Raw genomic sequence first — 16,513 nt, 5'->3', positions numbered from 1 at the left:
GTTTTGCCATTAGACCTCTGTCCTTGCCCAGGAGATCACCTTTTCCTGACAGCTGAGACCTAAAAGCAAACTGTGGTCTTGGACTTTTAAAGAAAATGTTTTTTTCTGGAGGTATGCCAGTTTACTTTAAACTCTGTGATACATCACAGTGGCGTTTATGATTATGGTTCTTGTGCATCAAAGAAAGGTGTCCTACCCTCAGTAGGCAGGAAGGTCTATAAATGTGCTTTTTTAACAATGAGCTTAATCACTTCAACAGTTTTCCTGAACTTTGATTTCCACATTCTTCCTTTTCCATAGAACTCTTAATAGAGATCATTCTTTCTCGTCACACTAGGTAACCGCTTTTGACTCTCCCATTCCAACAGACAGCAGTTCCAGTGTATAGCTCAGCACAACACTTGATATGCCAATGAACAAATCTTGAAATACTCAGTTTTTCACAGAGTCAGTCTTTAAGGGTTCTGAATAGGTGAGGTTTTGCTGTTTTATTTGTTTTATTATTTTTATAGATTTATGGGGTACATGGACAGATTGTTAGATGGCTGTCTACACAGTGAAGTCCAGGCTTTTTGTGTAACCCTCACCTATTAGATAATTTCTCATTCCATACCCTCTCTCCCACCTTTCCTATGTGTTTTTAAAGTAAAATAGAATATGGGTGAGAATTTGGGAAAAACATTTACGGTGGGTTTATGTTAATCACTAGATGACAGTTCTCTGCCACATTTGGTGTGGAAGAGTTCGTAAAGTGCCCCCCTCAGTACTCTGTCCTCTCCACTCCTGAGATTCCTGATGTGTGACTCACCACCTCTGAGTTTCTTCCCTCCAGCAGCAGCATAGGATTTTTTAGCCATAACTCTTTGAACATATAAAACATTTTAAATGAACTCTTTCTCCCTAGATACAAATACCAATCTAGCTTCCTTAGGACTGTTTTCTTTAGATTGAAAGTAAAAATTACCACTAACTGGCCAAAAAAATCAGAAAAAAGAAATATGAAGCTTAAGATGCTACTATGTGAGAGAATATTGTTATTTTCCTTAAATGCTGCTTTTATAAACAATAAAACCAGAAATCTGGCTACACCAAGGTCATGAAAAGGAAAAGAGTTTTAAGCAGAAAAAAAATCCATGGAAAGATAATTATTTTAATAGCTGCCCCCAGGAATATGCAGATGAGGGTGAAGCTATCCCAGATTAGCCATTAGGTAAATCGTTTTTTTTTTTTTTGTTTTTTTTTTTTTCTTTTTTGTGGAGACAGAGTCTCACTTTATGGCCCTCAGTAGAGTGCTGTGGCCTCACACAGCTCACAGCAACCTCCAACTCCTGGGCTTAAGCGATTCTCTTGCCTCAGCCTCCCCAGTAGCTGGGACTACAGGCGCCTGCCACAACGCCCGGCTATTTTTTGGTTGCAGTTTGGCCGGGGCCGGGTTTGAACCCGCCACCCTCGGTATATGGGGCCGGCGCCCTACTGACTGAGCCACAGGCGCCGCCCAGATCTTAAGGATTATAGTACAGCAGGATTTAAATTCCCATTTCAAAAATGCCATAACTCTGCTAGAAACTGAATGCACATGGTTGCGACTGTGTATTTTTGTGACCGATGCTCTAGCAGCTGTGCAAGGTTGACCCACACTGAGATGCCTCACTGAGTCAGCCCTTCTGTATCCTTGTCTCTGCAGCGCAAATCTGTCCAAGGCTGCTTGGGGAGCTTTGGAGAAGAATGGTGCCCAGCTAATGATCCGCTCCTATGAGCTTGGAGTCCTTTTCCTCCCTTCAGCATTTGTAAGTTCACATTTATAAGTTCACACTTGTAACTGCCCAGTTGGTCACTTGGGAAACAAATTGGGATTTTGTGTTTCCTTTTGTTTCAACAACCTGCCCAAGGTCAGAAGGTAATAATCAGGACTCTTATCCAGAACTTGTGCTCTTCACCACCAGTCTGTGCTCATAAACTTATTAAACACTCACTAATCTAGGTAAAGCTGGGTACCTGCTCTCAAGGCATGTGCTTAATTAGAAACTGACGGTAGTGTTTTGGGTGAAGTTAACAATATTTGCCCTGATGTGAATCCTGATGTAAAGATTTATCACAAGGTGGTAAGTAACAAGTTGCCAAAGGAATGGGGCCTGGCTGGTTACCAGGTGCAAGACATTTTAGGAGGTGTGACTAATTAGAGGACATAGGAAGCTGAAAAGTTTGGTGGGAATGTCTGAAGTATGCCTGGGATTTAGGGTGTGTGTGGAGAGGTGGGAATGGCATCACACCTGCAGAGGAATTGGCAAGAGGACAAAGCTGGAAACAGAGAAGCTCCCATCATCAGCTGACCTTCAGGGGATCACAAAGGACACGTGCTTCTTGCCTGATGAGCCCCTGGAAAGGCACCATGTTGCAAACTGTCCCTCAGGATATCCAGCACAACCAGCTTGTCTCCTAGCTTTGGAACAGCTTGAGGTTTCTGCAGCTAAACACCTGACAAAGTGGCTGGCTTGCCTGTAGGACTGGGTTGTGCAAGTCATCTGTTTCTATAAACATGAGAATGACACAGGCCAAAGAGACATTTCCCCTGCAGGAGACACACAGGCCCTGTGATCCCTCATCCCACTTCCTCACATGCACTTTCTAGACACATGCTCAGAGTTGCCTGCACAGTGAGCTACCTAATGCTTTTTTTCCCTAAAATCAGGACCCACATAACACATGGGAATTTGGTCTCCAGGCACCCTCCCGCCCGGTCCCCTGACTTTGCCCACTGTTTTCTCTTCTCACACCATGCTCAGAAAAAGAACTCTTTCTCCCTTTCTCTGTCCTCCCCTTCCAGTCTTTATCAGTTCTTTTCCTTTTCCTCTCATAATTTCATACAAAACCATGTCATTGGCCACTTTCGAGGGTGGTATCATAAGATTTCAGCACATTTTATTTCTCTCCTACAAAGTAAGACAAAGAAGGTCTATGTTGCTTGTAGCTAAAAATTCAGCTTCCACAGCCCTATAAGGTATATGGTTGCCCTGTCTTTATAGAGGAGATTCCACAGCCAAAGGGGAGATCCAGCCCCCAAACCTGTCTTCTGATTCCTCCCACGATCTTTCCAAGCATTATCACAGTTTCTAGAAACCATTGAAGTCACAACCCCGAGATAGTAGCATTCAGTAATTTGGTGTAATTATAGCAACTGTGGTTTTAAGCTGAGGCTGGAATTATCTCCCAATAATAAGTAATGGAATAAATTATGTGTCACTCTTGTTTGGCTTTTATTGTCAGCATTTCTAAAATTCTAGTCTTTTTTGACTGTGCTAGCCTAATCCTTGATCATGAAAATAGTAATAGGCCCTTCCAGGTCCTCTAGACCACTAAGCTACTAACTTTTATTTCAAGTATTCTTTTTCTATACATCAGAAAAGGCCAATAGAGAAAAAAAAAATGAGAATGATCATTAAAATTCCCAAATGGACTTCATACTAGGCTCTTATTTCTAGACCTTTGTAATAAGAGCCCCTTGATAGCACATTCTAGATAAAGTAGATATTCCATAATTTAAAGAGATCATCAGGCAAGAATATAAACCCTTTTTGTGCTATGCCAACAGGTTCAAGAGCTAGGCCCCAATTGGGATGACTGTGTAATTAATATACCAAGGTGGTAGCATATTCTCTAACAGTTTGTTGCCATGTCTCAGGATACAGAGCCTGAACCAGCACTTTCTAGCATGCTTCCTGCACAACACTGGTGCAGGCCCACAAACCACACCTGTCTTGCCATCAACCGTTTTCCCATTTGGTTGGGTTGCTTGTGTCCTCCAGTGAATCATAAATGACTTTTGGCAAGGTGCTGAAATTAGACATTGTGAACAATACACAGAAGTGTTTTGACCTTGCCCTTCCCCTCTCCAGGAGCAATAGTCAACTTGGGCTTGCTGGTTGTAGAAGTCAGATAGGGACCCTATCTGTGAGTAATAAAACAAGAGACATCCTAGGTGTGAGCTGAGTGCTAAGATGTAAGGGAAGTGTTTAGCATGAGTGAGCAGAACCCAGAGGAATAAATGGGGCATTTGTGTTCTTTATTATATATTTGTTTTTATTTATTTATTTTGAGACAGTCTCAATTTTGTCGCTCTCAGTAGAGTGCTGTGCCATCATAGCTCACAGAAACCTCAAACTCTTGGGCTCAAGTGATTCACTTGTCTCAACCTCCCAAGTAGCTGGGGCTACAGGTGCCCACCACAATGCCCGGCTGTTTTTTAGAGATGGGTTCTTGGACTTGCTCAAGCTGATCTCAAACCTATGAGCTCAGGCAATCCACCTGCCTCAGCCTCCCAGAGTGCTCAGATTACAGGCATGAGCTACCATGCCCAGCCTAGCATTTGTGCTCTTTTGTTGGGTTTCATAGAAACCAATTTAAGCCCACAAAAGGAGAGGGTTCGTTGAAAAGATGCTGAGGGGAGTATCATGGAATCAGGAAGTAATCACCTGAGATTTGGGAGGAAGGGAACATTCCTTCATGAAGCCATGAAGAATTCATAGATTCACAGGCCTGCTCCTGGGGCCCTTAGTGGTGACCTCTTTTCTGGTTGCTTTCTGCCACTAGTGTGGCTCTGTGGCTCTGGTACTGGCTGTTCTGCGTTTCCAGTGACTCATGAAGCTTGGGTCTGTCTTCTGTGACTCAGGACTCTCCCAGCCCCGTACCCCAAGAGTAGGCCTGTTTCCAGAGAAGAAAGGATTATTGGAAACTAGAAAATCACCCTGAGAGGTAGATACTACCAGAGGGTTTCACCCATAAGTGGGTTGACACATGTCTTGTCAGTCTGCAAGAAGCATTATCAGGTTTTTGCATTATGGGAGACCTTGTCTTTGAACAACTATATCACAAAATCTGGGTTGTTTACTGTTATATGAAGCGTCTGTAAAAGTAGTAGACCTTTGCTTGGCCTTCATAGAATTAACATTTATGATTTTGACTTTGAGAACAACCCAAAGATGTATGCCATGAGGTAATTTGTCATTTTGCTGAGTTTATATGAGCATAAGAATGAGATGCGTAGCTGGTGAAGGAGAGGCTGTCCAACAGAACAACTTGGTGTTTCCCTCCTTAACAGTATGTCCCGAGCTCATAGCTGAATGTTCTGGTGGCCTGGGATTGGTCTCCTGGACACTCAGTTCTGTTCTATAAGCAGCACCCTGTGCTTCCTCCTGGGAATAGGATGAAGGGTGAGATGGAGTCTTCATTTTTGGGAAAATCATGGATAACTTGAGAAAAGAGATGCAAGTTATTACAGCATGTGATAAGAACTAGGGATATAGGGCTTTCAAAACTGAAGGGCTCTGAAAAGAGGGGCGTGTTATCTGCCAGGGGACTTGAGAAAGGCTTCCTGAAGGAAGTGACATTCATTCTGGTCTAGAGAAATGACTGCAGGCTTTAACCCACTGTCAGAGGAGTGAGGATTGCAGACAGATAACAGAACATGTTATATTTGGGAAAGAACAAATAGTTCCATGTGTCCAGAATGGGATAGGGTATGGGGCATGGGCCATAAGAGGTTGGAATCCCAACAGGAAGGAGATTGGGAGATGGGGGCTGGCCCTGGTCTCACTCGAATAGTAGGAAGCCATCAGTTTTTTAAGAAAGATTAGCAATTTCCTCAGGCTAGTTTTCAGAGAAGTTGAATCTTATAAAATATAATTCCTAAATCATAATTTACATTATTCAAAAGGTATTTCAGTGTACAGCACATTGCATATATTAAACCATCATCTTAACCATTTGAACCACACTATTTAAAAAATCTGATGGCTAGTTACTATTACCATTCACCTCACTCTCCTAGTTCAAGTGCAGAAATCCCTTTCAGCTAAGTCTTGTCACTTCTGACTCCTTAACGCTGCTATCACAGCAACCAGTGCATGTAGGGCCTGTCAACTCTTAACTGCTATGGCTTCCACCTCACCTCCACCGGTCACGCTGTGCTGCTGCTCAGCCTGCTGCCAACATGGTCTCTGTAGACCACAAATCTGGTTCCATTACATTGCAGGCTTCTTGGCATAGCATCCTTTGTGAGCTGACTCTTAACTAGCTAGGCTTTACCCCTGACCTCTCATTTCTGAGATGTTGTGTTCCAGCCATGAAGAATTCATAGATCTCTCTATGGCCAGGTCCTCCCTGCTAGCCAGCCCTACCCTGCATGGAGAACGGCACCCGGACGTCTCCACCTCCATCTACTGCACTTGACTCCTGTCACCCCTCCTCTGTATCCCACAACATTCTAGAATCTGGGGCTCATCCCGTGTTTCACTGTATTGTGACCATTGCCTTGTACGTCTCATGACCAGACCAAGTTGCTTTCCCATGGGTCACCTGGGAAATGTTAGTTGATGATGTTTCCTTTAAGTCCCTGGAGTCTGCATTGCCTCGTACTGAATAGCATGAGAAGAAATGTGCAAAACAGTGTCTGTGGAGACTGAATTTGGTCCACTGGGTGTTGGTATAGTAGGTGCTTAAAAATGTTCATAAATCATGTTGTAACCAACTTGCAATATGGAATAGCTCACCTGTAGCTGTCTCGTTGAAATTAAAATACACCCTTAGGAGTCTGCTATAGTTCTTAAAAAGTGTCAGTCCCTATATATTCATTTAATGTCTTAAAGATTTCTATCTCAATCATAATCCTAAAATGTTTACTGACAGCACAGTATTTCTTTTTTTAGGTTTCTCTCATCAATATTATTAAGACATGCCTTTTAATATTTTTAGTTACATGTTTGCCAAATAGACTTACTTAATACAAAATTTTATAGTCATCCTTCTAACTGGATGTTATCCAAAATTCAGTGCCTTGAGAACAGCCCACATTTGTACTTCATGGGCAGAACTCTGTGTCCATAACACCCACATTTCTGCATGATCAGCAACTGGAGTTGCCACTTTTGTCCTTCACCCATAGACCATGTCGCTCGCTGTGTTCCAGAGTACTGACTAGAGGCCATTGTTGCCTCCTCCAGTCAGTCAAGTTCAATGCCCAGAACTGCAGAAGTCTCACCTGGAGGGGGCGCCACAGTTCACTACTTCGCTACAGCCATGATTAGATCTGTCATTCAGTAACCAAGTGGCCATGTGACATGACTCTGCTATGGCCTAAAAACTGTAATGGATGGATAGGCAGCATTTCCCATTCAAGGTAAAGATGCCATTTAAAACCTCTGGAGGCTTATGAGTCCCTAGTACTACTTGTTCCAATTAAATGAACAAATCCAGAAATACAGCCTTTTGAGATCAAACTAACTTGCAATTAGAGCAACTGTCAATAGCTTTCCCTTTGATTAAGACTACTTTGAACAGGCTTGGCACCTGTAGCTCAGCGGCTAGAGCATCAGCCATGTACACTAGAGCTGGCGGGTTCAAATCCAGCCCAGGCCTGCCAAACAACAATGACAACTACAACCAAAAAATACCTGGGTGTTGTGGTGGGCGCCTGTAGTCCCAGCTAAGACTTGAGAGGCTGAGGCAAGAAAATCGCTTAAGCCCAAGAATTTGGGGTTGCTGTGAGCTGTTATGCCACAGCACTCTACCCAGGGTAACAGCTTGAGACTCTGTCTCAAAAAAAAAAAAAGAACAGTTTGGAGGTTAATGTCATGATACATTTGACTTTATGCGCCCAGCACTAAGTGATATTTGATTTGTCTTAGGTACCTAATAAAAGTTTGTTAATTTAAATGAAGACTTTATTCTTTGCAGTCTAGTATCAACTTATTGATTATGTTTTCTGGTGTCCCTTAAAGTGTAATTATTAAATTAGACTACTCATTTATGTCTGAAAATCCCAATATAATAGAAATCTAATGATTTCAAAGATTACTAGCTGCCAGGAGCAGTGGCTCGTGCCTGTAATCCTAGCATTTTGGGGGTCCAGGGTGGATGCATTGCTTGAGCTCAGGAGTTTAAGGTCAGCTTGAGCAAGATAGAAAAATTAGCCAGGCATCATATCATGGTACATGCCTATAGTCCCAGCTACTTGAGAGGCTGAGGCAAGAGGATCACATGAGCCCAAGAGTTTGAGGTTGCTGTGAGCTGTGATAACGCCATAGCACTCTACTGAAGTGACAGTGGAGGCTCTCAAAAAAGAGAAAAAGAAAGATTAATAGCTGTGTTCCAAATCCTTAGGCATCTGTGTGTCTGTCAGGGAATTATAGGTATTTCCCTCTGCACTTCTTTTCCTTTTGCTGTTTTTTGAACATCGTCTTCCTCACGCATTGTGAGGGCTCGAGCCTGCCCTAATGCGCTGTGGCTGGAACTCCTCCTACCACTGGGAATAACACCATAACAATCTGAGAATCCTGGAACAATATCCAGTATTGTTACCTTCCTGATAAAGGGAGCCCAAATGGCCCTACGCTTATCTAAGAGATGAGACATCTTGGCCTCCTCTGAGCCCCAAATTCACTTGCTCCTGGATGGTGGGTTCCTTCTTTTCCATGGTCAGAATCAAAAATGTTTTAATCAAATCTATAAAAAGTCAAGTCTGTAGTTGACTTCAAGTTTCTTTCTCTTTTTTCTGTTCTGGTTAAACTATTTTATTGTCTTTTTGTTGTCAGAAATGGCCTATGCCACAGGTATATGCTCTCTTACGGCTATGGGTCTGGTTGGAAGAACTAAAAAAATTTACAAGAGCCACCACTTTAACTCTCTCCTTGACCTCCCTCCCTGCACCGCCTCTGCCCCTGCCCCTGCCTTGGCCCATCCCATCAGTTGTGGGCTTCCAGAGTTTCCCAGGAACTGTAGCTGGCAACATTGTTTCACATGGCCCTTGGTAACCTCTGATGTTGGATAACCCTTTATCCAAGCTAATAAAGCCAGGGCCCTAGGATTCTATTCTTTCTTCTCACCTGTCCTATCTCATCTGCCCTGCAGTTATCTCCTCCCCTGGATTAATTGATTCTTTTTTCCTCACCTCACCTACTACTCTGTTCTGGAGCTTTGTTTACCCCACATCACAGTCTATGTTCCCCTGTCCTTAAACCTTCACGGCTCCCTTTGGCCCAGGAGATGATATCCAGATTCCTTTGTGTGATATCAAGGTCTGTTCTGAGCCGGAGCAGCATGCCTCTGAGCCTTCTGTCCTGACCCCTCCCTCCTCACACAGCCCTGGGCTTCCTTTCCCACAGGTTTTCCAGCACACTGTGTGTAGGCCTTGGCAGCAGCTGCCCCTTACTAGTGTGATCCTGGGCTACTACTGTTTGCGTCAGACTCTGAAGTAACTTGGAAGACAGAATGTGGGAGAACACGTTGGAGAGATACCAAGAAAAGGAACTGTGTCCCGGAATATTCAGTTTGAAAATTTAGCGACCTCAGATCTGGAAGAGCCAAAATGACAGAGAGAAAATGGACTTTGAAGTGAGACAGACCAGATTTGGAATCCTGCTTACAAGCTGTGTTAGACTCGGCCTGTTTTTCTCAGGTGTACTATTGGGACAGCATCATAACCAACTCGTAGGATCCTGTGAAAATCAAGTTGTAACCTGTGAAGTGTTCAAAAAAGTGCCCAGTGCTTACTTAGCAAGTGCTCAGAAAGACTGATATTAGCAGTAACAGTAGCAGCGTATCACCACACAGGTCTGCAGAAGGTGCAAAGCAGAGACTGATACTCTGCGGGCTTTCAATTAAATCAAAATCTTCATCTCACCTGTATGATGTTGTGTTCTTTTTTCCCTTCTGAACTGTACTCCCCAACAGTCAAAACAAGCCCTTTGTTTATCAAAAAGTTATCCTTAAAGCCCTGTTAGGTTTACACTTCTCCAGGAGGCTTTTCCTAAGCCTTTATTTGGAAATGCTTCAGTAGTTGATCCCGTGCTACCTTGCAAGAACAGCATACCACCACCTTCCTGAAATTTACCTGTCAATTAGCTCATCTTTGATTAAGTATGCTCCTTCTGGCAAGTTTAGCTGCTATCACTGTTTCAGCCAGGAAACCAGATGCGTTGTGTGGGGTTTTGCCACCTGAGTTTGCTACTCAGATAGCTGCAACTAAAAATATAAATTACATCTCTTAACTGAAATTAGAGCATGCTTCTTGTTCACTATGATTGTGCTAAGCTACTAAAACCTAAATCGTCACAATGGTAACCAGGTCTTTAACTCCAAAGCTGATGAAGGGAAAAGCCGGCAATTTCTCATGTGTGACAGATGTCCACCCTCTCACCTGGTGCTTTATAAATGTATTATCTTAACTGTCTTTTACATATCCATGCCTGGGAGGGCGCCTTCCTCTGTTTTGTAAAATGCCAAGTGGTACTGCTGTGATATATAAATAATGATAATTAGAAGGCAGCCTCAAATTATTTGACATCAAGATTGAAGAGAAAAGTAGTACTTTTTTTTATATATATATATAATACCCTAGAATTTGGATCAGAAATGACATTCAATAAAAAAGCATATTGGTTCCTGTCAGGGATGGCTCAAACCTTACAGCTGTGGTCAGATGCAAAGTGGAGCCTTGGAGTGAGACGTGTAGTGCTTCAGATCTGGGCCAGGCTTTGAAGACGCACAACCCACTGCCACGAGGCGTTTGAAAGCATCAGGATTACGCTAGGAGCTAAAAAGGAGGGAAGTCATTTTTTATGTGAGGTTCCATAGAAGTATTTAATAATCTTAATTTGGGCATCACTTCCCAACTTCTGGTCTCTTTATTTTTACAAATATCCAAATACCAGGGTTTCCAGAATTGGGCTTATCCTGAGTTGGCCTACTTCAATGTTGACTTAGATTTTTAAGGAATTCTTCCTTTGTCATGGCTCCTGGCAGTGAACATAATACCATTTGTTTCCTTGGTGGAAGGAACCTAGGACCAAAAATCAGAAAGGCAGGGTTCCATTTCCATCTTTGCCTCTTTTTCTTTTTCTTTTTTTTTGAGACAGAATGTTGCTTTGTCACCCTCGGTAGAGTGCTGTGGCATCACAGCTCACAGCAAACTCAAACCCCTGGGCTTAAGTGATTCTCTTACCTCAGCCTCCCAAGTAGCTGGAACTACAGGTGCCCGCCACAGTGCCTGGCTATTTTTTAGAGACAAGGTCTCGCTCTGGCTCAGGCTGGTCTCGAACTCATGAGCTCAGGCAATCCACCTGCCTTGGCCTCCCAAGTGCTGGGATTGCAAGTATAAGCCCCTGCTCCCAGCCCTCTTTCTTTGTTTTTTTAAACAGTCTCACTCTGTCACCCTGGGTAGAGTGTTGTGGTGTCATAGCTCACAGCAACCTCAAACTCTTGAGTTCAAGTGATCCTCTTGCCTTAGCCTCCCAAGTAGGTGGGACTACAGGTGCCTATCATGATGTCTGTCTAATTTTTCTATTTTTAATAGAGATGGGGTCTCACTCTTGCTCAGGCTGTTCTCCAACTCCTGAGCTCAAGCAATCCACCAGCCCTGGCCTTCCAGAGTGCTGGGATTACAGGCATGAGCCACCACATCTGGCCCAGCTACCCCAGTTTTAATAGCTGTGTGGCTTTGAGCAACTATTTAATCTCCACATGTATTTCCCCCTCCTCAGGCTCATAGAGAACACCCTGAATATATTTATAGTTACACTGACTTATTTCCTGGAATACTTACCATGGACTAATTAATGTTCTAAGTAACTTGGATAGCCTTGCAAGAGCCCTAGAATTAGGTGCAATTATTTTCATTTAATAGATGAGGAAACAAAAGCCCAAAAGGGTTAAGTAGCTTTCCTAGAGTCACACAGCAAGTCAGTAGTCTATAAAAGTGAGAGATCATGAAGAGTTTCCTCACATCCAGAATGTGTCGATGATGGGTTGTAAGGGAGGAACTAGTGCTGAGCAGCTGGCCTGGTGACCCTCCATCTCTTGCCCATCCTTCCTCTACATTCATAGTCTTGCCATCCCCAGATGTGCCTGCCCTGTACCAACTCTGCCTTTGATAATGCTGCCCCCTCCCTGATGTTCTTCCCTACCATTTATCAAAATTATACCATTTTTCAAGGCCCGGCTACATAGTCTCTCCAAAGCCTTGCCTTATCCTGTACTGGAAGAAGGTAATTTCTTTTTTTTTTGGTCTGGAGTTTTGTGCCAACCATCTGTCACCTGCTACCTTTGACTGTATTAGTGATCACTTTTTTTTTTTTATTGTTGGGGATTCATTGAGGGTACAATAAGCCAGGTTACACTGATTGCAATTGTTAGGTAAAGTCCCTCTTGCAATCATGTCTTGCCCCCATGTGATCACTTTTTTCACCCATGTTGTAACCCTAAACCTTCCCATAGGTCTCAAAATGCACAAAACACTGCCATACAGTTTATTTCATTTGCTATTATGCTGAAGCCTATAAAGCAAGTAGGCTTTGATCCCATTTCTATAGCCGACCATTTCTGGAACTGCTGTACATCAGGACTTGTGCTAGGTGCTGAAGTTAGCCTCCCCTTAGTAAGGTGCTCACAGGGACTAAGAGCCTTAGTCCTTGTTCTTTTTACAGGTTCCTAAGTCATTAGCACTGTTTGGTAGGTGGGTATTATGGATACAAAGAGTGGGCATGCGATTGGATGGGTGCCAGGATAATCCAGGAAGGGGGCCAGGGAAGATCAGTGTGTGGAAGTGTGTGTGTGTGTGTGTGTGTGGGGAGGGAAACAGTGACCAAGTACTAAGCTCCTGCACCATGGCAGAGGGAAATGGCAGTGTGTTGTCAGCCCAGATACAGAACCTCAACTTCCACTCCAATGGAGATCTAAAATTAATATTCTATTGAAGAGTTCTTAGAATAAGCCTTCCATTTTGGAGGTCTTGGAGAATTTTCATTTTTGTATTTCTGTCACATTATATTGGAGCACTTTCTTTATACATGAAAGCAACTTTATTTCTTTTTACTCCAGACCTGGCAGCCTGTTACTATAGCAATATTGGAAGTATTTTGAGGTATCTTTATACCGTTTTACAAACTCCCTGCAGACAGTACATAATGTTTGGTAGAAATGGGCTATCACATCCAAATTGGTTTCTCTTGTTTCTTTATATCCTTTGTTAAACTTTTCCAAACTTTGCTGTAATTTAATTCCTGAAAATTGAAGTGCCCTTATTTTTAGAAAAGAAAATAATTTGAGAGGGGAGGGAGGTTATAAATATATTTGCCCATGAACATTGGAAATAGCTCTGAAATAACTTGAATTTTGTTGTGAGTGCCATAAAGAAATGATTGCTTCTTAGACTCTTCTGGGGCTTTTCCAGAGAATGAAGTGTAATCATAGATTTCCTCCTGTGTGTCTTCAGGGCCTAGAGAGTTTCAAAGTGAAACAGAAATTCTTCTCTAGCAACAAGGAGCCGATGGCCACCTTCCCTGTGCCGTATGATCTTCCTCCAGAACTATATGGAAATAAAGGTGAGACACAGATGAAGGAAAACCATGAGTGGACAGACCATAACAGAAATAACAGGGCCCAGGAGAAGGCCACTGGTTTCACTGGGAGCCTGGTTCATGGAACTTTCTGGAAGCTCAGGTTTGCAGAGGCCCCTTTGCCACCTCATCTGGGGCCACCGTTCTCAAACTGGTTAGTCTTGGAACCTATTAGCACTCTCACAGTTACTATATCGATATTCCTCGATGAGACTATGTCCTGATAAACCCATCATAAATCAAAAATACATTTACTACACCTAATCTACAAAACATCATAGCTTGGCCTAGCCTAAGGTGTTCAGAACACTTACCTAAGTCTACACATGGGCAAGATCATCTAACACAGAAGACTTTTATAATGTTGAATATCTCATGTAATTTATTAAACACTGAAATAGTGTTTCTACTGAATGCATGTGGCTTTCACACCATTGTAAAGTAAAAAAAATTATTAAGTCAGGGACCATCTGTATTAAATTAAAACCAAGAAGTTTAACAATAATAAACCCATTGCAACATACTTTTGAGCACTATTTCCAAAAAGGAGAAGAAATTAGCAAGGAAAGTGATTTAAGTTTTTGCATGCCTCTTTATTATATAGCTGAAAGAAAACACCTGCATTCTCATGGCTGCTTTATTGCAGTATCATGTGTCACGTAGCTTCTGCACACCTGTGTGAAGACAAATTATGGCTTAGTATCATAATGAAAATAATTTTGACTTCACAGATCACCCTCTCCAAAAGGGAGGTTCCCAGTCCACATTTTGAAAACTGCTGTACTTGACTGTGACTTTAAGGGCAGTGGACCAAGTATTTTTCACAATAGAAAGTTAAAAAAGGAATAATTCCAGATGTTCTCTGAGGAAAGCTGTCTGTCTTAGGTGCAACACTTCTGTTTTCCCAGGGTATGACCCAGCCTCACAGGCTGCTATTGCACTTTTACCAGCCCCAAGAACTGGTGTCTTTGAGGTGGGTACACACCAGACTCTCACAGAATGAGATTGTATGATCAGGATACACTTAATAACTTCAAATGGCAACTGCTCATACCACCATAGTGAACATATTCTCCCCTACATGAGTAGCCAGATTATAATCTTCAGGTTTCTGAGTCAGCACTAATTCTGAACAGAGAACATTTGTTTCCTGATTAGGAAGTTTTAATGACATCACTCCATTAATATTCCAAAATCTCAAATTCCTTAACAGGTTCATCCTTGCCCAATGGGACCCCCTATTCCCTAACAATGCTGGGTGAGCTTTAGCAACTTTTCTGCCCTCAAACTTCCTCTTTTCAGTTTTCATGGTGAGGCAAACCTCCCCCTCCTGACAGGCCCATTCCTTAGATTTCCTTAACAAAGTTAATCCTATCTCTTGCTATCCACTGGCCATCCTGCCTCTCACAGGTGACTTTGTAGTTCTCTAGTTCAATTGTGTTGCTACTAAGTTACAGAAGGCATTCTTCCCCAGGTATGGAAGGTGCCCTATGCCTTTCTGTTCAGTTGTTGAGTTCTCTAAATCTGTTACTTATTTGTATATTACCCTTTTTCACTAGCAAAGTTACAAAGGTTTTATCAGAACTTTAAGGAATCTCTCTGTTACCACACACCTCACCACCAAAGAAAATGCTGCTTTAAAACCAAGAAGTCTTGGGCAGGGCATGGTGGCTCATGCCTGTAATCCTAGCCCTCTGGGAGGCTGAGTCAGATGGATTGCCTGAGCTCAGGAGTTTAAGACCATCCTGAGAAAGAGCAAGACCCCATCTCTAAAAAATAGACATTGCATCGGGCACTTGTAGTCCCAGCTACCTTGGAGTCTAAGACAAGAGGATCACCAGGATCACTTGAGCCCAAGAGTTTGAGGTTGGTGTGAGCTGTGACGTCACGGCACTCTACCAAGGGTGACAAAGTGAAAATCTGTCTCTCAAAGAAAAAAAAAAAAAAAAAAACAAGAAGCCAATTCTACAACTTACTAAGTAGCCTAGGGCATTTTACTTTGTCTAAGCCTTAGAGTCTCTAGCTGCAAAATGAGGAAACCGTGAATACCCACCTCACATGTTGAATGGATTAACTGAGATATCTATAAAGTGTGTACTACACAGTGTTTAGCTCAGAGTGAGCAGGCAAAAACTGTTAGCTGCTTTTATCATAATTGCTTTCATTAAAATATGTTCTTCAGGTTTGGGCACATACCAGTAAATTAGTGTGAATTCCCTTCCTTTGGTGAGCTGATGATTCTAAAAGTGTTTTATGCAGGTTACTCCCTAAACCTACCTGTGACCTTGATACCCATACCCCCTCCCTCGAGTCCTAATCTTCAAAAGACTATGAAAGCAACAATGGAAGAGGTAGAAGATCCTTAAAAATGTCTAGAGGTCCCTTTTCCAGTAGAAAAAGCATTCCCAAGAACTTAAAAGCTTACAGCTAGATAGCATCTTAGACCATGGAATGATAAATCTTTTATTTTGCCAGTAAACAGAATGTTTTCCAATGTTTAAATGCGTTTTTTTTTTTGAGGGGGGGGTTAGGCATTTCCTTTGAAAGATATATACAAGAGAGACTAGAGTATCTTATTTTATATCATTACTATTTTATCTTCTACACTACTTCAATGGCATATAAAATAATGCCAGTAATTCAGCTATTACTACTTCATATATAGCCAACATTCGAGGGAGCTGTGTGGGACTACAGAAAGATAAGTTGCCAAGATTTATAAAACTGGGTAAGAATACTTCAAAAGCACTTCATTTTAAAAAGTGATTTTTAAACGATTGTAACACATAAAAGATCATGTTCAGTATTTTTTAAAATCAGAAGACTATACACAAAGTTCAGTATACTCCTGTGAACAAAGTAATGGCTTAATACCAGAGACTGCTGGGTAGTTCGAAACCAAGAATATGATCAAATAAAGCAAAAACTTAAGACTCAACCACCAGTATACCTTGCTTTGTGCAGTAGTTGCTATTTATTCATTCTTACTGCAGGTCTATATTGAGAGTCTACTACATGCAAACACTCTCTACGTCCTTGAATGTATCAGAGAGCATGACAGGCCCCAATCCTTGCCTTCATCAAGCTTAAGTTACTCTTCTCCTGAAAAGTTGTACTTAACCAAACCC

General features: G+C 42.2%; 1 protein-coding gene across 5 annotated transcripts in view; it reads left to right on the top strand.

Annotated features, from left to right (window-relative positions):
• TDP1 (tyrosyl-DNA phosphodiesterase 1) overlaps nucleotides 1-16,513 on the top strand; it is an 88,689-nt gene that overhangs the window by 60,767 nt on the left and 11,409 nt on the right. For all 5 annotated transcript variants that reach the window (XR_008382663.1, XM_053603871.1, XM_053603873.1 and 2 more), the window contains exons 14-15: nucleotides 1,685-1,787; nucleotides 13,262-13,370. Coding sequence is in view for 4 of the 5 variants with exons in the window: in XM_053603871.1 (XP_053459846.1) it covers nucleotides 1,685-1,787; nucleotides 13,262-13,370 (212 nt within the window). In the remaining variant the exon portion in view is untranslated. The remainder of the gene's footprint in view (nucleotides 1-1,684; nucleotides 1,788-13,261; nucleotides 13,371-16,513) is intronic.

This window comes from Nycticebus coucang, chromosome 9 (genome assembly GCF_027406575.1).
Source record: "Nycticebus coucang isolate mNycCou1 chromosome 9, mNycCou1.pri, whole genome shotgun sequence".
NCBI lineage: Eukaryota > Metazoa > Chordata > Mammalia > Primates > Lorisidae > Nycticebus > Nycticebus coucang.
Note: the sequence above shows the minus strand (reverse complement) of the source record. Positions and strands in the feature narration are given on the sequence as shown.